This window comes from Podarcis raffonei, chromosome 12 (genome assembly GCF_027172205.1).
Source record: "Podarcis raffonei isolate rPodRaf1 chromosome 12, rPodRaf1.pri, whole genome shotgun sequence".
NCBI lineage: Eukaryota > Metazoa > Chordata > Lepidosauria > Squamata > Lacertidae > Podarcis > Podarcis raffonei.
This window is the reverse complement of record NC_070613.1, coordinates 24726570-24748468: the sequence shown is the minus strand read 5'-3', so window position 1 is coordinate 24748468 and position 21899 is coordinate 24726570. Positions and strand designations below refer to the sequence as shown.

Sequence of the window (21899 nt, the reverse complement as noted above, 5' to 3'; positions counted from 1 at the left end):
GCATCGCTCAGACTACTCAGTTGTAGATCAAACATGTACGCCACAGAGGCCATTAATGTCTAGTGTCAGGGGTGGGGAACCTTTTCAACCTGATGGGCCAAATCTTTATCTCCCCACTGTGGGCTAATGTTAATCGGGGGGGGGGGGTAGTTGGCCCCATGGAGCGGGTATGGGGTGAGCTCCCTGCACAGCAGCTGATGCCAATGTTTAATCCGGCTTTCTGCCAATCTAGATGTGCCTCTACCTGCCCCACAGCTGGTGTCACATATGATGTGAAGATGACCGTGGTTCGGGAAAAATGGCCCGGTGGGTCAAATTTGGCCCAGGGGGCCAGAGATTGCCTACCCCATAGGAGCCAACTTCTAGGGGCCGAGGGGACTGGTCCCCCTAAAGTTGATGAGCATTGTCATTCAAATGGTGTGTGAGATGCATCATGTGATCGATTATGCAGGCTGAGCCTTGAATGCCCCCCAATATTTTATTCATGCTGGCACCTCTGCCAACCTCTGCTCCAGTGTGGCACCATGTCAGAGTCTCATGAGAGGGATTAAAACAGGGACAGACAACAGGTTGCCATCCGGAAGCCGTTCAACTACAACTCCCATCAACCCTGACTTTTGACCGTGTTGGCTGGGTTTGATGGGAGTTGGAGCCCAACAACATCTGGAGGGCTACCCCTGGATTAAAAAGAAAGGGTGGCTCACTTATTTGCAGCAGGCATCATGCCAGGTAGAAAAGTGGGGGGAATTAACTGGCCTAGCTGGTCTAGGACAGGCACCAGCAGCCACAAAGACCTATATTTGCCAAAGGCGCTGCACGCTGAACCCAGGGCTGATAAATAATTGTTCGTGGAAAACAGATTATAACGTGGTGGCTTGCATTTCTTCTCTCGCTTGGTGACCTTCTTAACTGTCCCAGGCGGGTGCTGCATTTGCTGAAGTTTTAGCTCAGTACGAAATGGAATAAAATTCAAGAAAATATGACCAAGGCGGTAGCTCATACAACACTCCTAGCCGTCCACTTACTCCCACCGAGATCAGGTGACTGTAGATCAAAAGGTACAGATTGCCAAGCTATGCAGAAATATTCAAGGCGGCTCATAGAAGGAGGCATATATCTCTAATATTCTTTTTTTAGAGTTCAGCCTCCCTCAAATAAATTTTACCTGCAGAAAGCAAAGGAACTTTTCAGGATGATTTAACACATTTAAAAAAATATTAAAAATGGTTTCTTACTTAGATAGAAGAAGTTTCCGGGAAGCGAATTTTCGTTTAAGTTATTGTAAGTCAAATCAAGAACCTCCAGAGCTGGCAAGGAGCCAAATCCTCGTGGCAAGGAGTTAAGCCTGTTCATCCTAATGTTAAGAGAAGGATGTGTAAGGTATTATTTGGGATATGAAAGCATACATGTTATTTTATTTAGTATATGCAGGCAACTGCTCATTTACATGTGTTCAAGGAACACCCGACTGCACACACGCGCATCACTGCAAACCCAGAAGTGGCATAAAAAGGGGCAAAAGCAGCCACAAAAAAGCGCAAAAATGCTGCAGAAACAGCGCTGAGCAATCCCACAAGCCTTTGCAAGTGCAATCCCAGAAGCTCTTGCACCGACCTTTGAGGCCTGTTGAGAGTTGGAGTTTAAGCAAGGAGGTTGGGAGGATGTTTGCAGGCTTTCTCAGCGGGATTCTCAATATATGCGATTTCACTTAAACGTGCAGTGCCTTGGAACATAACTCCCGCATAAATGAGGAGTTGCCTGTATTGCTTGTTTCTCTCTGTTAAGCCATTTTAGACTTTACTGACCACATTCTCTCTTGTACATTTGCTTTGGATGCTGCATAAGGTGACACACCAACAAACACATAATCTAAAAGCCCATAAAAAGGGGGAAAAACCCACCAATAACACAAAGAAACAAAAACAGCCACATTAAAAACTCACAATGGCTAAGGAAATGTCCTTTAAAAAGAGAAAGGGTGTTTCCAGACTGTTGCTATTTTGGGTGGGATTCAATCACATACTGGGAAATTCAGGTTGTGCAATTACAGTTGATTGGAAGATCTTATGCAACAGATCTGCTTCTCCAAAACATTCTAGCCAGGCAAACCCACCAGAGAGGTGAAGAAGGGACACTGAGAGATGAAGCCTGGAGAAAGGGCTGGGTTGAAAGCCCTGGAGGGCCACATTTGGCCCATGTCTGTCTTATGGAGCATCCAAGCAACTGATCAGGACGGATACGCACCCCAGGTTCAAGTGCTTCAGCTTCTGAAGGCTGCTAATCTGAATTGGCAGCTCCTCGATCTGATTGTTGAAAAAGTTGAGCACTTCTAAATTCCGGAGGTCTGCAATGTTTGCAGGCACAGCTGTAAAGAGAAGCAGAAGTCCCTCAAAAAACCAACAACAACATGAAACATGCCACCCTTCTTTTTATGGACCAGAAATACTTTCTGTAACAAGGTTCAGAAAATTCATGCATGACAACTTATCTAATATTCATTGGCAGACATCTATTAAAAAGGCTGGTTACAAGGTGATGGGGACAGATAACAAGGGTTGGCTGTTAGTGACCTGCTTTTCCAAAGACACCTTGCAGACCATTGGGCAAGAGAATGACTGGATTAAATAGCACCTTTGCTTCACCTAGAAATAATCACTCTTACGAATGGGATCCAACTGGAACCCTTCCAGTAACAGAAGGGGTCTTGATCCAGCAGGTGCCTTCACTGATGGGAGAGGGTGGGAGGTGATTTTTGCCAAGTCCTCCCTCCCTGTGCAGCCCACCCCCATGCTATCTTCCACCTTGATGTGAAGTATCCCCAAACTCCAAGGAACACACTTTTGGAGGGTGTTGGGGATCAAAATCCCTTCCACAGACACAAGGGCATCCCTTAGATCATACCCCATGTTTGCATGTAACTAAATATGCACATATCTGCAACCTGGCAGAAGGAATGTTAAGTGATGCAGTGGAGGGAAGGGACCAGCAGAGGTCAGAAGAAAAACATTATTTATTAATTTTTTAAAAATAAAATTTATGAAACTACTAATTGTTCAAAATATTGAAACCCCAACGTCCTGACCACTGTAAGTCTTAGCTAGTTGCACCCTGTGCCACCTTCATGCATTGCATGGCAATCAAGCAAGCTTGCTGAAGTTACACCTGTGTCTCAGAGGGTCATAACACATGCAAGGGAGCTCTGTCAGGCTGGGGGGTCCATGGTGCAGGTACTCCAAGATACATGCGCTGTGCATAGCTTGCTGCTTTTTGTGCAGGTAACAATTTTCCTAGAAAGTTGTGCCCTGGATTCTTCATAATAACATAAGAAGAGTCTTTGGATCAAGCCAATGGCCCATCACAATGGCCTATGGGAAGCCTTGAACAAAGGAGCACCCTCCCTGCTTGTGATTCCACAAAACTGGTGTAGAGTGGAAGCAGAATGTAACTATCATGGCTAGTAGCCATTGAAGGTCTTAACCGCCACGAATTTGCCAAATTCCTCTTCCACGGTCCTCCAAGTCGGTGGCCATCACTACTTCACCACCACGCAGTGTCCACACATTCTCAAGCAAGAATTAGAAACCCCATTTTCCTTCTTTGAATGAAGGATGGAAAATCTTGGAACATTCTGAATACCATTTTGTCCCTTCTTACCAGTGAAGATTAAGGGATGTGGGTGGCGCTGTGGGTTAAACCACAGAGCCTAGGGCTTGCCAATCAGAAGGTCGGCGGTTCGAATCCCCTCAACGGGGTGAGCTCCCATTGCTCGGTCCCTGCTCCTGCCAACCTAGCAGTTTGAAAGCACATCAAAGTGCAAGTAGATAAATAGGTATCACTCCGGTGGGAAGGTAAATGGCGTTTCCGTGTGCTGCTCTGGTTTGCCAGAAGCGGCTTAGTCATGCTGGCCACATGACCCGGAAGCTGTACGTCGGCTCCCTCGGCCAATAAAGTGAGATGAGCGCCGCAACCCCAGAGTCGGCCACAACTGGAGTCCCTGGTCAGGGGTCCCTTTACCTTTACCAGTGAAGATATGTTTACTATCCAACTGCTGCCTGTGTCAATTGCAATGCCATACTCCATACACCATTAACAATTGTCATTGATGGGCAGGCAAACTGGAAGGAAAATGATGTAAATCTGCAGACTGAGCGTGGGTATTCTTGCATCAAAAACACAGTCTCAAAAGACACCTGGATTCCCACAGGGAACAACAACAAGCGCACATCTATATGCTATAAATTGATCATATGGATGCCCTAAATAACATTTTTATTTGGCTCCATCATGAAGAAAATTGAAGCAAAAATGCATTCCAAATAAAATAGCCCATTTGGATTGCTGTTTAAATAACCTATTATCCGAAGTAGACATTCATTTAAAATTCAGTTAAATTGTAACAATTAAAGCTCAACTTTAAATAATGAACTGTTCAGCCAGGCCATTTTTTGATATGCGTCCCAAGAGGTAAGTGCTGTGATCAATACACACACACACACACACACACACACACACAAAAAAGGTTACATCAGATTAGCAACAGATCAATGTGTTGATACTACCTAGAAATATGAAAAAAATACAGTTGCATGATATGAATACTACTACTCAGATAAAGATTAAGACTCTATATGGGTTTAATTTTCATGTTGAGCTATTAAGGCGAAATCTAAGCAAGCAAATAATGTTTACATGTTTTGGGGGATTGTATCCATTCAAGCTTTCCACTGTATTATCACCCGAGGACACAATTTCAACATGATCCATATTCCAGTTAAACTGAATTCCTAAAATTTATGCCCATTCAGACACAAAGAAGTCTATAGAAATAATTGGTTTGCATCCTTGTGTTTCAGATTATCTGGATAATGGATCTGGATGTCTAACAGCAATGTAGGTAGCAGATTGAACAACATATACATCCAAATAATTTGCAAAACTATCATCTAGGGAATATCTCATAGCATAGGCATCTCTCCCCATCCCATTACACCCAATGAAACAAATATTTACATGGTAGAGTATGAGCCCTTCATTTCCTAGGTTTTTCTTATCATTACTTCCTTCAAAATAAAAAATTTAAAAATGGTCCAGTAGCACCTTAGAGACCAATTAAGTTTGTTCTAGGTACAGCATAAGCTTTCGTTTGCATCCACACCTCTTCAAATACACTGAAGAATACAGTGTATTCTTCAGATACTCTGGTTTCTGTGTATCTGAAGAAGTGTGCATGCACACAAAAGTTTATACCTAGAACAAACTGGACTATTTTTAAATTTTTTATTTCGACTGCGTCAGACCAACACGGCTACCTGCCTGAATCTAGATTACTTCCTTCAGTGTGTATGGAGGTCCGGGGCTGCCCAGGTGACAAGACACATACCCCCCGGCCTTGCTGATATGGCCCAAATGAAAACAAAGCAATATGTTTGGCACCAGCTTGGCTGCCGGAGCTGCCGGAAGGAGGCATACAAGGCACCATCCAACTGTCTTAGGGACTCCATTCCGGATTTGTGTAGGGTTTGCACCTTAGACTTTTTTTTCCTCCCGAAGATATCCCCCGCAAGGCAGCAGAGGTCTGCCTAGGCCTGCACCCCAGGGTGGTCACTTCGATGCTGCTAATGCAGCAGCCTGACTTCACCCCTGAAGGCACACTCTATTGTCTCTTGAGACAGATGACAACACCTTCATTCAATACTGAAACAATTTTGAAACATCCCCCATAGTTATATAGAAGAGTTTGGATTTGATATCCCGCTTTATCACTACCCTAAGGAGTCTCAAAGCGGCTAACATTCTCCTTTCCCTTCCTCCCCCACAACAAACACTCTGTGAGGTGAGTGGGGCTGAGAGACTTCAAAGAAGTGTGACCAGCAGCTGCATGTGGAGGAGTGGGGACGCGAACCAGGTTCTCCAGATTACGAGTCTATCGCTCTTAACCACTACACCATACTGGCTCTCCATATACAGTCATACCTCGGGTTACAGACGCTTCAGGTTGTGCGTTTTCGAGTTATGGACGTGCTGAAACCTGGAAGTACCGGAACGGGTTACTTCCAGGTTTTGGCACTTGTGCAGAAACAATAAATCGTGCTTTGCGCACACGCAGAAGCACTGAATCGCAACCCGCATGTGCGCAGACGCGGCGCTGCGGGTTGCAAACGTGCCTCCCACACGGAGCACGTTCACAACCCGAGCGTCCACTGTATCGGGATGGTGAATCTGCGGCCTACCTCATGGTGGTTAAATACAATTTCCATCCATTGGATATGCCGACTGCACAGGGTTCTAGATTGTACAGAAGCCCAAGTGACTACAGCAGGCTGCCCCCCTAGCAGTTACCCCTCTGACTAGTAGAGAGAAGTGTATGTCCACATAGGTGGACCAATCCTCAGGGAAAGGCTGGTTGAACAGGGTGCACTATGAACACAGGAAAAGCAAGCAAAAGGATTTGAGCAAAGTATCCCCCCAGCAACCCCACATCCCCAAACTGCACACAGGCAGACACGATGCAGCTCCCTAATGCAATTAAACCCTGTTCTGTGGGTACCGGCCCTTTTGACAGGATGAGAGATTATTTTACTCTCCTCACTAAATCAGTGCAATTTAAGAGGACAAATGATGCTAAATGTGAATTAAAGCTAACTTATGCAGACTCCGTGTGCACTCTGTGCTGAATGGAACGTTCCTCCTTAAGTCACTTGGTGCAAGTGACAACATTTTATGACAAAGTCTTTCAAATAAAGGCTGCATCTTCTGGAAAATAACTGAAGATCTGAAGGCATCCTGGATTAGAGCTGCAACAGGGGTATTCAACACCTTCAGCTGTCGCTGGAATACAGCTCCCACTAGCCCCAGCTGGCATCGCCTATGGCCAGTGATGATGGGAGACAATGAGTTTGTTTACCATTTATTTCCTTACTGTTCTGGTACATACCCCCTGTCCTTATCTCAAGCATATGAAGCTGTGTCCTAGATATCGTTTTGTCACCACCCCCTCAACCACCTGTGAAATCTACTAGCCTTCCCATCATTAGTTAATTAATTAATAAACAAATCAAAAATGAAAATGTCACCTGAGGCTCTGCTTCAAATCCCTTGACCTTAGGAGGCAAGACTGGTGTCAATTATAGGCAGGGCCTTTTATGTTGTGGCACCTACCCTATGGAATGCCTTTCTGAGCAGGGTTTGTTAAGTCCTCATCACTCTATTGCAGTGGTTCTCAAACTTCTTTTTCTCTCAGCCACACTTTTAGAATAAAAATTTGCTCACGCCACACCAAATTTTCCCCCCAATGAGAAATAAGTTAGAAAACAAAAAGAAACAATTCCTAGCAGTGCTTGATTTTGAACATAGTTGAACACAGCTACTTTATAATATGATCGTGGGACATCCAGAAATTATAAAACAATGCTGCTACATAAGAACATGATTATTCCCAAAATATAATATTGATTGTCCTTGAATCTTCCTGCCACACTTGCCATGCTCTCCTATACACTCTTTTGAGAATCACATTGCTTCAGGCGGTTGGTGACAACATGGCTTTTGTTACTGATGCAGTTTTTGGTAGTTTATGCTATTTTTGTGCTGCTGGGATTTGTTAAATGGGTTGGACAGTGTTCATTTTTAAAACCAGAGTATATACTAGAATTTAGGGATTATGTTTGTTTTGTTTAACTTTTATTACTATTTCTCAACCACCTTGATTCTTTTAGGAGAATCTACTTTTTAAAAAATACATACATACTAGTTGTACCCATCAACTCTTTTTAACCCAAACATATCCTGCCCTTCTTTGATCTTGGAACTCAGAGTGATGTGCAAAGGGTTCCCAGGTGGTCTCTCATCCCAGCCAGTTGGCCAGGGTATAAATAATAAAAGCATCATCATCATCCATGCATTGAACAGACCAAGATCTGATTGGTTTCAACAAGATTTCTGCATCATCCTGGGACCAGTTCAAGGGGGGGCGGGAGTTATGGTTTGAGCAACAAGAAGGCAATGTGTGCAGATTAACCTGGAATGTCAAAATGAAATTCATATTAAACCTTTTCCCAATGTTCAGTTTACATAGCAATGTGCTCCCCCCCCGACAAGATTATATATTTTCTAAATCCCTTCAGCATGCGGCCTGACTAAAAGATGGTTATTGATTTTACTCTAAGCTTCAGAAAAAAAGGACATTTTTTAGTTCAACGAATGAAAGATGGCTTGACACAGGTATTGTACAAAGATAGTGCCAGCCTCTATTTTCATATAATTGAGAATGGGTTTGATTGAAATTTCAGCCGTCTAAATCTAAGCATTTAACTTGGGAGGATTCACATGAGGGGAAATGGATTAAAGCTGTAAGCCTTCATATTAAACAAGCATTTTTATTTATTTTTTAAGTTTGGAAGTCCTATGGCTTTTGTTTGCCTGAAGATGTTTAGATTAATTTTGATTGTGTTCAAACTAATGTATGCCCTGCAAGACAGCTCTCAACATCCCATTCAGGACTGATCTCATCCAGACCCTCCTAGCTGAAGCAAAGACCATTGCATCATATATTCCAGCTACAGTCCTGGCCTGCCCAGGATTGCTGTAACATAGGAAGCTTTCTTATACAAGTTCAGACCATTTAGCCTAGAAAGGCTGCAGCTCTGCAGAGCCTTAGGCTAAAGTGTTTTTCATCACCCCATAACTGATCATTTCAACTGGCGATGCCAGGGACTTAACTTGGAACAATGCAAAGCAATATCCCTTAACGTGCATATTGCTTTACTGTGGCTCCAGAGTTAACACAGGCAGAGTTTGCCCATTGCTATTTCTAATTCTGGACAGCAAACTGAAACGTATAAAGGTTTTCAATACCTTCATGTTAAACATAGCTGCAAAGGGCAGGCATGAGACTGCCGTTTAAAATCCGAGCTGCTTACAAACAAATCTTCAGCTGACTTTTACTTAAGTAACCGCTTCTATTTATTTATAGTATTGATATCCTGAATTCCCAGCACAAGGTGGCTTCTAAAAAAAAAAAAAATCATCAAAAAGTACATATACCATAAAAATCACACACCAAAAATCAATAGATGAACAACCCCAGAAGCAAAGGCAGCACTCCTTAAGAAAATATTCATTCCAGTCAAATGAAATGTAGCTTTAAAATGAGAGAGAGAAGCTTTCTCCCTCAACAGGCTACCATCATGGAAGGGATGAGGCAAATGTCCCTAGAGAGGAAATTCCAAAGTTTGAGTGTGGCCACTGAAAATGATTCTCTTGTGTTCTCTCTACCCACAATCTCCTTCAAGTATGTGTTTCTAAATTCTGAAAGGGGAAATTGTATAGATCAGGGATGGGGAACCTGCAGCCTTCCAGATGTTGTTGGACTGCAACTCCTATCCTCCCTGATCACTGGCCATGCTGGCTGGGGCTGATGTGAGTCCAATAACAGCCACAGGTTCCCCTGTTTTGCTCAAATGCCGGGATCCACTTCTTCCTTCTGAACCACAGGTTCCCCACCTGTGATATTAATGCAAACCAACCAGACAACTGTGGAACAGACTGCGCAACTGGCCAACAAGTACTTGCTCTTAACATCTGAAGATAGAGAGCAGCCAGCAAAATCCTAGAACAGGTATGGTTATAGAATTAGGGTCTATCAAAGATGGAACTGCAAGTTGCCTTATAACTCACAAAACAACATTCAATAATAAACTCCTGCATACTGTCATAAGTTTCCTGAAGTTTCACCAAGTGACTTTTAAAGAAATAATAATAATCTCAATAGTGACCTCCACTGGACAAGTCAGACAATGCTTCTGTCTTTTTTTTAAAAAAAAAAATCACTTCACAAACAGCACTTCTTAAAAAAAGAGAGAAACAAAAATAACTAACCTTCTGAAAATGTCATGTGCATCAACACCAGCAATTTTTCACATAAATTAGGTCCAAAAAGTGACCTCTCAAAAGTATTTGCAATCAGGTTGAAAGTAATATGCTAGGTAGTTTATGACAACCCTGAACTCCCACAAGTTGCGAACTAAAGAGTCATTCCTAACAAGAAACAGATAGAGTGGTAATAACGAAGAAACAGATATATTTATTAGTGAATTGTCTGGTGAGAAGAGAAGAAAGGGAAGTGGCAGAGGCCTTCTGCATACCTCCAGAAACCAGGATGACCCATTCCTAGGCCAATTGAAAGCTGGAGCAGATTATGATTGAGTAACTTGAAAACTGCTGAAGTTTGAGAAAAGATATTGGTGGTCATTATTGGATAGAAGACAGTTTAAGAGAAGGAAAATAGAACCTTGATGGTCCAGAATTCTAATGGAGAAAGCTGCAGAGATGTGAGCCTCCAAGGAAGCAAAACAAAACATGTATGTGGCTCAGCCAGTGGGTGAACATGTGGCCCTCCAGATGTTGCTGAGCTACAGCTCTCATCACCCCTGGCCACTGGTTATGCTAGAGGAGTCTGATGGGAGCTAGAGGCCAACATCTGGAGAGTAGCAGGTTCCCCACCACTGTGCTAAGCAGTGATCTTCAGAAAACTCTTTCCAGCAGCTAGAGGAACAAGGAAAAGTGGGAAGTGATTGAAAAGTGCTACAACACTACCAATATCCTTGGCCCTTCTAGAGTTCCCAATAATAAGAGCTCTCCCACTATGGATCCCAGTGGTCTTCAGAGACCCAAGGGGTTCACTTTCCTTTGGAAAAAAACCTGGTGAGATCTCCACTCAGATTAGTTTAGAGCCCTTCACATCCTCTGAGATCTGTTTATTTAATCTGCCTTGTTTCCCCAATAATCCCTACAATCATCAAGTGTGTAAATAGTCTCTCCTTTCCCTCAGTTGCCCCTTGCCCTCTTGGCTCGCTACTAGGGTGTCTAGCCCCAGAACTTCTGCCTTTTTCTTCCTCCTATTGTGACAAGACTTGCTCTGAGCCTAGATCTTCGCTCTATTCTTCTTCTGGTACGCCTCCATCCTTGCTCCCTCCCTGCTTGGAATCCCCTCTAAATGGGCCACCCACTATGTGTTTATCCACCAGCTGAGTCAAGAGTCTCTCTTCAAGGCCAGCCTGCCAGCCTTTCCTAGTCTGTTTGGCTTACCTCCACAGCTAACTGAGCAGGGAGCTGCTGCAGTAGTCATTCCTGACCACACTTAATGCAAGCGTGGTGCAAAGGATAGCATGTCAGACCAGGACTGAATCCCTTAGCCAAGATTTGCACCTTGGTATAGCTTACTCTCAACTCAAACCTATCTTGCAGGATGTTGTTATGAAAAAATTGAGGGGGGAGAACCATTGATGCAATTTTGAGGAGGGATATAAATAAATGAAAATTTTTAAATGAACCATAATTGTCAGTAGTAATATCTAAAGGGCCTCCAAAACCTTATTGAGATGTCTCCAGACTTTGGGAACCCAGTGAAACCCGTACATGTCTACTCAGAGGTAAGCAGGACTTGCTCCCAGGCAAGATGTAGAACATTCCCCTCTTTGCATTATCCTCTCAACAAAAATATAATGAGCTTACTTGCTTTGCTTGATAAGTTTCTTAACTGTTGCTTCAGGCTCTCATTCATAGCCTTTTCATGGTGCTTACCTTGGATTGGATCCAATCCATCCTATCTAGGCAAGAGTTAATTTTCTCTCTTTTTTCTGAAAGGACTATTATTGGTCAAGTAGAAACTAGTTGAAACAATTCCTCAAATTTCATGGTTGATTGCCACAGATATCCAGAAAGATATATAATTCAATGTGCAACAGCTCCTAAAATCTCCAGAAAACCCTTATAGTATGGCAGATAAGGAAGCCAAGGTTTAAGGAAACCGAACCTTATTTGAAGAATTTGCATTTAAAATCTATAGCGACCCCCCTTTGCTGCTGCCTCCTTCTCTTTTTGTCTTAATGGCTTGAAATCATGCATATTTTTCCAATGACAGATGCATGCAAGCACATTCTCCTTTGCTGATCTGTGGATGAGGCAGACACTGGTGTGCCTACACGTGGCAGATTTATTGATAGAAAGATGAAAAGCACGCTAAGAAAAATGTATAAAAAATGGAGATGTGAAAGCAAAAGAACGAAAGCAGGACATCATGACTTACTGTAATGATATAGGGCTGCCCGTTTTTGGCAGGGTGACGGATGAAACACTGAATTGTATCCAACTAAGTTAGAGTAGACCTATTTGAAATGCATGTCCCTATGTTAGGCAGGCCCACTGATTTCAGTGGGTCTACTCCAAGTGTAACTTGCATTGGATACAACTTACTAACTGGAAAATACTGGACACCATTCATGCATATTTATTGCCTTAGAAAATGGACATATTTACTATAAACAACAGAACAGCAAAGCAGGCACACTCATTTATATGCCAGAAAACCAGATGCTAATATGACCTTAGTGGGGCATATCAAGTGTCATCGGCACTGTTTTCTCCAAGTCATTTTGAGGACTATCTACTCAGACAATTAATTGTATCTTTTTAAGGGATTAGGTCAAGAGTGTCCAAAGTGACAAATAATAAAAGTGAGATTCAGTCTTTTAGGAGAGGTTGGTAGGGAATAGGCATTTATTTTTATTTATTCAACCTCTACCCCAACCTCCAGCAATTTGCTTGGTGCCTTACAAGGGGTAGAAGTTTCCAAACTACAATTTAAAATTAAATACAAATACATTTTTTTAAAAAAAACTGCATTAAAAAATTGTATTAGCACTACTTTAGTTCACTGCCTACTGCATTATTAAGACCTATTTCAGCAGTACTTTCATAGTAATTCTTAACATGATTTGCTTTAGCCTGAATTGTTTTATGCTGATAATATTTTTTGTTTAAAAAAACCCTTTATTTGTAAATTTTCATTATACAATATAATTTACATTGCAAATATTGATCTATATGTTAAAAATAAATAACGTAGATGTAAAATAGGGTACAAATTACCTTTTAAAATTTAATACAATTTCTTAAACAAATAAGTGGATTTTTTAAAAAAATGATGACTAATTTCTTATTCTTCCTTCTAACAAAGTGACCCTGCTTGCTCTCCATTCATAGAAGAATTATTTGAGCCTATAAATACATACCATTTATTCCTTGTCTTGAAAATTCCTAGTTCTTCCTTCATATATGGAGTAACTGAACTCCAACCTCTGATAACTCTAAATCTCTCTCTTTAAACATAGCTGCTAACTTAACAATATTTAGTTGTTCCCAGAGTTTCCCCCCAAAAAGATGTATCTTATGAGTTTTCTGAGAGCTTCCCTAGGATGTGCATACAAGATTCTGACCAGCTGTTATAATATATAGGAGTAGAGTTTTATGGTATAGGACCATTCCAAGTAAGGGTGGGTTTACAGATCAAGAAAACTCAATCAATTTCGGGGGGAGAGGAAGCCATCCCATAGAGAAACGTTTCCACAAATTTTCTAAAAGAGGGTAGCAGTGGCAAATGAGGCATGGTGGGCCAACAGTGGCTGGGATGCGACTAATGAGAAAGCTCTATCCCTTATCAATGCTACAGGGAGTTCCAATAAGAGCTCTCAGAAAGCTCTTAAAATGAAGGAGGCCACCCCCCGGCTGCGCCATAGTTTAAACCTCATGTGGCCACACCCCCTGGCTGCCCGATTGGTCGGCGGAAGGTGTGTGTGTGACGCGGCTGGGAGTCTTGGTGACGTGGGCGGCATCCCTCTGCCCCCAATCTGGGTCACTGGGGGTCCCAGATGCCAGTCTGCAACACCGCCTCCCCAGGGAAGTGGAGCAGACCTCTCAGAAGGTCTTAAAACACAATGTTATGTCAGGGGTGGAGATTACCTTTCAGCCCAAGAGCCATATTTCCTTTTGGGAGCCAGTAGTTAGCAGGGTCAGAGGCAAAAGCAGGTAAATTTATATCTAATGTTTGCTTCGGGGGCAGGCTAGTTTGATGCACACACACCAACCCTCTCCATCCTCCATCCAGACAAGCTGCTGTCCTGGTGACAACCAGCAACCCTCTCACCCAGACCCACATTTAAAGGGGGGTGGACACACTATGCATTGACCATAACACTTCATATGTTGGCCCTTCATATATTTGGCCCAGATTTTTGACCAGGGACTTGGCAGCTGGTTCTAGAAGGACAAGAAGCACCACTTGACCGTACGGCAGCCCTCTCACAAAATGAACCACAGCCACTGGCCTTGCAATCTAAGGAATCAGAAGACAAGTTCATCTGTGCTTAGGCAAGAAATAAAATATTTAGGAATAGAAATGTACTTACTTGTCAGCTTGTTGTGACTGAGGACCAGCTGTGTGATATGGGACAGAGTGACTGTAAATGAAGAGAGACAATAAAAGTATAAACAGGGCAAAATTGCATTGGGGAAGAAGAGAGACAAACTTCAACAGGAATGCATCTGAATGGTAGAAAATAAATACCCACATACCTTCCTAGTAAGGTATAGCCTAACAGGTTACAAAAGATGGCCCTTTGGACTAGAGATTACATTAAAACAGAACTAGACTGGCAACTCGACAAAATTATTACGAAGGGGAAGATTACCACACTGTCACAATTCATATCCTACAGGAAACTTATTCTCTTGGTAACTGACAATTTCTTTGTGATTAATTGCTGTAACTAAACATAGCGTAATGACAGGCAGTTTTGAGAGTTAAGGGGGGGAAATGTCACTGAAGATATTTGACAGCAAAACCCTTAAAGAAAGGACTGTGCTAAACTATGTCACCAGATCCACAAGATGGCATCCTAGCTTCATTTTCAATGCTTTAGAAAGTAGCAGATGATTTCAGAAGATTCCTTATGCTGCCATCGTAAGACTCACGAAAACAAAGAAGACAGAAAAAAATAGAAAGTTGACATTATTACAGATCTTGAAAGGGGTTTGAAGTTTATGCCAACTTGTCATTATTTGAAAATAACTTCTTTACCTAAGGAGCTGAAAATATTACCTGGTAATTTATGTACAGGGCCAGTGAAGAATGGCTAAGTGTAGCTTACAGACATTCTAAGAGTGCTAGCCAATGCATGTTTATTCAGACATGCAAACCCCAGTGAGCTCAGTAGGACTTAAACTCAAGTAAGTGCGCACAGGATTGCAGGCAAGCAGCACGATCCTAACCATGTCTACTTAGAAGTAAGCCCTAGTGAATTCAGTGGGGCTTACTCCTAGATTAATGCGCCATCACATTCAAGAAGGTAGCTTACAACATGAAACTGAGTTTAAAGAAAGATAAGGCTTAAATGCCAAGACAATGGAGAGGAGAAAAGAATCTAGGGCAGGCAGAAAAAAATAACATATGAACGTAAGATTATTCTGGATCATGAGGCCAATGGCCCACGGGGTCCAGCATCCTGTTCTCACAGTGGCCAACCAGATGCCTGTGGGGAAACACACAAGCAGGAACTGAGCACAACAACACTGTAAACACACTTGTGATTTTCAGCAACTGGTTTTCAGGGGTGTACCAAAAGCAGCGGTAGAACGTAACCATTGTGCACCCAATGGGACTTACTTCCAAGTAGACATGTATAGGATTGCAGTCAGATACTTCAGCCCATTTAATTTTCGAGGGAGAAATGACACTTTATACAACACACTTTTACTCGCCAACACCTGCCTTCCTGAGGACAAATAGTTTTTGCCAGGGGTCCACAAATGTTGGGTTTGGCATTGCAGTCAAGACTTCTATTTTTGGTTGCCACCAATTTCATTCTCAAACCCCCTGTGCACAGTGGATCTGAGCAAAAGACAGGGTCTTCTCTCATTTGTGTGGGATAATGAGGAAATAAACAGTAGGTGCTTCTCCCACTGCTTGAAAGGGCCCTCTTAGTACAAGGTGGTATTGTTTTGTGACTCCGATTTCTTAACCTGCTTGAGAACTGCAGTGGAAATTCATGTGGTGTCAGTTGCCATGCTCACCAGAGGGCAAGGGGCACTTGTCCCTGACTGTTCACCCTGTGTGTTCAGGTACACGGCCTTTTTTTTTAAAAAAAGAACCCCTCTTTTGGCATATAGATGGGACATTTCCAATGACAAATGTTCATTTTCTCCTGGCCGAAAGAGTTAACGCTTTCCCCATGTGGCCTAGACATTAGCAAGTACTACTGCCTAATTAACCAAATGCCACAATGGGAGCCGAAGTGTAGCATCTGCCTAATAAGCTGCCTAGCTACAAACCAATAAATAACTTAAATATCTTTGACATTATTAAGCAATATGATAATTTCTGATGGGATAATTTAATGTTTCAGACAAAGGGAACTCTTGAGACAGGTGTTGCTACTTATCTAATGTCACATCATGAAAAAGAAACCTGTTACAGCATATCTGAATTATTTACGAGATAATTAGCATAGACTGAGCACCAGCCTGTCTCCGAAGATTCAGGGGAGAGGTCGCTAAGACACAAAAGAGAGACTTCCGTTGCTCCAGATTTCTTTACTGCCAGCAAAACCATTACTAATTTATGTTCGCTTCAGAGAACATATCATACAAGAAGATTAAGGAAAGGTCTCAGCCGATATGATCTTTCTTACAGTCTTTTTAATCCATGGTGCCAGAAGAAGAGTTTTCCAAAATATGAAGTTATTTGCATCCAGAAATTGACACGTTCTTGCCCTCAGAACGACCCTTTACAGTTTGTGCAAAAGCTCTTTTAAATAAACCCCAGCTTCTTACTTCCTGATGATCTTACAATGGTTGCTTCAGAAATTAGCAGCAGATAAGCAAGTGGGTGTTCAACTCATGAAAAACTAGAAAGCCTGAAGTTGTGGATTCTGTAATTTAATTTATCCTCCAATCCTTCAGATCTCACAATTTTGTAAAGTCACCTAAATGCTCTTTAAGTATTCAGGCTCTCACTGTATTTATTTTCTTACATTTCTGTCCCATTGAGCCTAAGTTGGTGTCTATGTACCACCAAGGCATTAACCAGACACAGATTGGCTTAGCTTCAGAAACGTTGGGAATTCAAATGCCAGTTTAGACCATAACCCAATATATTGGGTATCTACAGACTTGAGCTATTTTCTTAAGTGACATAAATAATATATTTTTGTTCTAGGAATTTCTTATTAAAAAACCCCACTGTGAATATACCGTATTTTTCGCTCTATAAGACGCACCAGACCATAAGCCACACATAGTTTTTGGAGGAGGAAAACAAGAAAAAAAATATTCTGAATCTCAGAAGCCAGAACAACAAGAGGGATCGATGTGCAGAGAAAGCAGCAATCCCTCTTGCTGTTCTGGCTTCTGGGATAGCTGTGCAGCCTGCATTCACTCCATAAGACGCACGCACACATTTCCCCTTACTTTTTAGGAGGGAAAAGGTGAGTCTTATAGAGCAAAAAATACAGTAATTAATGCTGGATGTAACATGGGAAGTAACAGTTCTAAATGTATATACAAGTCCATGGAGTATTATTTGGTTTGAACAGTACGGCAGACATGTGAGCCAGCGTTTCACCACTGCTCTAGGCCATACAGAGTATTTATCTGGGCAAACTTATGTGTGAATCAGACCTCCACACATTACATTTAATATACAGCTATCAGGAAATCTTCAGATGGTAACACCCCAAAAGCGTTTCTGGGCTCTGATTTCAGTTTTGTCAACTGAGAGGACTTCAGAAATGTCTTTCTCTCCAAAGAGATATGGTGATATATGGCTCTTACAGTAATGCGCCCTTCAGCTTTTTCTGTGGTTGTGACATGTGTTCAGACCCAAGAATATAGAAGCAACCTTATGCTTGGAAGTGCAAGAAAGCCATGATAGGGGCAAGCAGGGAGAAGAGAAATACTTACACAAGCCAGATATGTCCAGCATGCTAGAGATCCCTCGATCACACATGTCCACCTCCAATATGTTCTTCTCCCTACTCTCCTCCACAATTTTTTTCAGTGATTTGGACATGGTTAAGCTGGAACCAGAACAGAGAGACAAAGTGGAACAGGAATGAATGACAGATATGGGAAAGTGATATAAGACAGTAAGAGGCAGGTATATTTTACTGCCCCAAATAAGTCAATACAGTAGCCCATCTGAGAGATAGAAATGCTGCTCACACAAGCATTCTAACCACACAGAGTAGCCTTCCCCAACCCGGTGCTGTCCAGAAGTTAGTGGGACAGCAACGCTCAACCAGGCAAAGTGTACTGTTTATACCAACTGTCAAGCCCGTAAGCTACGCACAGCTTATATCAAGGTGGGAATTGTTTTAAAAACTTACATGCCAACTATTTATCAAAAGAAAATCCTGCCAGCTAATAAAAAAGGGACAACAGAAACACAAAACCATGCATAGTTCAATGGAATCATAAATCAAACTATCTGCATAAAAACTCAGACCAGAGACAGTGACAAAGCAGCTGTCAGAACTCAAAAACATCAGAACACCAGCAAGAGGAAATATCCAGTCAAAAATATTCAGTAAACAACCATGTCTTCATTAGCTGTCTAAAAGTGGGAAGGCCTGGCACTTGGATGGGTGTCACTACAGAAGAAGTACTACCAAGGGCCAAGGGCGCCTCATCCTCTTGAGAGCCTGGTTGACCAAGTTAATGGCTCATCTAGCCCAGCATCTTGTTCTCAAAGTGGCCACCCAGAAAATGATGAGAGCAGGCAGATACAGCAGGTGGCAGTCTTCAACCTATGCAGGTCCCAAGCTATTTAGGGCTTTAAAGATGAACACCAGCACCTTGAGTTGAGCTCAGAAACTAACTGGCAGCTAACACAGATCACACAAAACTGGTGGGGTAGATTCAAAACACCCTACACCCATCAGCATCCTAGCTACCTCAACGATAGTCCTTCCAATCATTTCCCTGCCACTGACAGGTGGAACAGTCATGGGGGAAAGGCTCTCATAAAACCTTGAATGACTGCGCTCAGAAGAAACAAGTTCTAGCAATTGCCTCTTAACTCTGCAAAGAATGAGGCAGTCAGTTTACTCACACATGAAGCTGGAAATAGGAACAAGTCGTCTCCATATATGCACTAGCATTTGCTTAGGGAAGTGTACACTCAGTGATGCGCACAGCTCAGCTACCGTGTGTGCAGGGGCAGACTGGTAATACGGTGCCCTGAGCAAGGACAAAAATTTGGCACTTCCCTAAATATTGGATTTTCACAATAATTCCTTTTGGTCCAGTTACTTTTTGTTAATGGATCTTGTTAACAGGTCCCCATCTAAACATAGGTATTATCAGCGCTTTTTTCTAAAAACATGTACTCTCATTTTGACTCTAGAAAATCACCATTTTATCGTTCAAATCGAGAAAAATAAATACAGTAAATGGACAAAAGTACAAAGATTCACAAAATGTTTAGCGGTATGCGTCCCCATGTCCCCCAGAAAAAAGCACTGGGTATTATTATTATTATTACAGTGGTACCTGGGGTTAAGAACTTAATTCTTCTGGAGGTCTGTTCTTAACCTGAAACTGTTTTTAACTTGAGGTACCACTTTAGATAATGGGGCCTCCCGCTGCTGCCACGCCGCTGCATGATTTCTGTTCTCATCCTGAAGCAAAGCTCTTAACTCAAGGTACTATTTCTGTGTTAGCAGAGTCTGTAACCTGAAGCATCTGTAACCCGAGGTACCACTGTATTGCTATTTTGTACCACCCTAAACCCAGCACTGGTGTGCGCAGCTGCACTCATGGGACAGTTCCATGCAAATCACTGCACAAAAGTAAACAACTCAACTATTTGTGTACACTTTGGGTGTTATCACCTCCAGCGTTTCAGAGCAGAGATGGGGAACCCATCACCCTTGACCACTGGCCATGCTAGCTGGGATCTGGCCCACAGATCCCAACCCCTGTTGAAGAACCAAGAACCTCGGGGTTCTTCTTTTTGCTTTCCAGAAAGGCAGGAAGCTTCACTGGCGGGCTGCTGCCCGCCCACCAGAGCCTCGACCCCGCTTTGCAGAAGGGGAAAGAGCTACGCCGCCTCGGGAGGAGGAGAAGGGGCGAGTCCTTCCTGGGTCCAGGAGGCTGTCAGTTCACACGACCAGGGAAAGGAAGGGGACCAAGGGGCTCCGACTCGCCGCCCAAGTCCGAAAGCAGGGCAGGCCCCGCTGGAGCTCTCGGGTTTGTGGGGTGGCGATGCAGAAACTCACCGACGGAACGGGACTGGGGCGCTGCTGGCTGCTCAACTCCGGCCGGCCGGGCTCCCCGCTTCACGGCACACGCCCTGCTCTGAGGCGCCGCCTCCGTCCCGCCCGCCCGTCGGCTCCCGGGGCGAGTGCCTCCCTTCTCAGTGCGCAGGCGCCCGGCGGGGAGGGCGAGGGAAGCCCGGCGCGCGCCGCTCCAAGTAAGGCGAAGCGCTCCGGGCAGCAGCGGCTCCGCCTGACGCTCGGAATGCGCAGCCGGCGGCTGCCCAACCCGAGAAGCAGCTCCGCCTTAGCCCGGCCGCCATTGGATGGGAGGACCCAGGAGCGAGCCAATAGACGGCGGGCCCGAGGCTATGGAGGCGCACGGGCGGTGGCATTGGAGGAAGTAGTTGGGAACTTTCGCAGGAGGCGCTCGGAGTGTGTTCTTCCTTCCCCGCTTTTCTTTTTGCGTTCGGGCAGCCGGATGCTGAAGCGCATCTTTTGCACCGAGACCTTTTCTGCTTGGAATGTGCGGGGAGGAAGAACGCGCAGGCCAATAGGGGGCGGAAAGAGGAATCAAAGGAAAACACTTAAGGCGGAGCTCTGGAAATGAAGGACGCGGGAAGATCCCAGGGGTATCAGAGGAGAAGGTCCAGCTGACCTGACATCCTGTTCGCGCAGTGGCCAAGCAGGTGCCCGTGGGGCGCAGGTGGTCAGGCAGGTCGTGGGCGCAGCAGAGCGCTCCCCACTTCTGCCCCCCCCCTCAGCAATTGGTATTAAGAGGCGTCCAGCCACAGCGGGCGCTGCGACTGTCCAGGGGTTTGGCTGCACCCCTGAAGGCGCACTCTCCCGTTGTCTCCCGAGACAAACGGATGTCAACAACTGCCTCCAGCTTTGGAGGTAGCATGGTCATCGCGACTACTGGCCACTGATAGCCTTAACCTCCACAGATTTAATTTCTCTTTAAAACTGCCCAAGTTGGTGGTCATCAGCACATCTTGCAGCTGAAATTTTTTTTTGTCTATGTGATGTGAAGTCATTGCTTTTGTCCATCTTGGATCTTCCCAGTGTTCGCTTCATAGGGTGACCCAAGTGTCTAGAAGTTTGACAGGAAAAAAAGTTTATTTTCTCCATAATGTGTGTGTGTGTGTGTGTGTGTGTGTGTGTGTGTATTTACACACACACACACACACACACACTACACTTCTGCCATGCCCCTCACTCATCTCCCCCACTCCCCAAAATGCCTTAAGGCTTTAAAAGCACCAAACATCAAAAGCTTTCCTCACAGGAGAGTGGCTCCATTTTGGGTGCCCTTTTCTGAATCTTTTCCAACTCCGCAATTTCCCTTTTGAGGTGTGGCAACCAGAACAGTAAATGGTATCCCAAGTGCGGTCACGCCATAGATTTGTGTAATGACATTATGGTACTGGCAGTTTTACAGTATTTTCAATCTCTTTTCCCTTGATTAATTTAGGCCACTGCTGAAATAAATCGGCAAATTTCTCACTTCTAGCTGTCTGTACGGACATTACTGAAGCAGAAGGAAACCAGTCAACTCCACAATGACTGCTTACAATCATGGTTCTGCAGTTATGGCACTCTCGTGAGAGAGGAACATAGGTTTACTTATATTCACCCTTCCTATAAACATCCTCAAACCATCAGTATAACCAAACAAGTGAGGACATAGCATAAGCATACCCAGCATGACAGATGCTCAATTAAATAAAACCACCACTTAGTAAAAAAAATAAAAATGGAAAGGAGGCTGTTGTTGTTTAGTCGTTTAGTCGTGTCCGACTCTTCGTGACC

The 21899-nt window shown here is 43.6% G+C and overlaps 1 protein-coding gene across 2 annotated transcripts in view; it reads right to left on the bottom strand.

The window, feature by feature from the left end:
• RSU1 (Ras suppressor protein 1) overlaps positions 1–20329 on the bottom strand; it is a 59649-nt gene extending 39320 nt beyond the window's left edge. The window contains exons 1-5 of one of the 2 annotated variants that reach the window (XM_053410028.1): positions 20112–20329; positions 17794–17909; positions 14244–14294; positions 2245–2365; positions 1236–1354 (exon numbers count right to left, since the gene is read on the bottom strand). In XM_053410028.1, the coding sequence (XP_053266003.1) occupies positions 1236–1354; positions 2245–2365; positions 14244–14294; positions 17794–17902 (400 nt within the window). In that variant the 5' untranslated portion in view covers positions 17903–17909; positions 20112–20329. The remainder of the gene's footprint in view (positions 1–1235; positions 1355–2244; positions 2366–14243; positions 14295–17793; positions 17910–20111) is intronic. The other variant, XM_053410027.1, reaches the window with a different exon arrangement.
• Positions 20330–21899: the final 1570 nt, after the last annotated feature.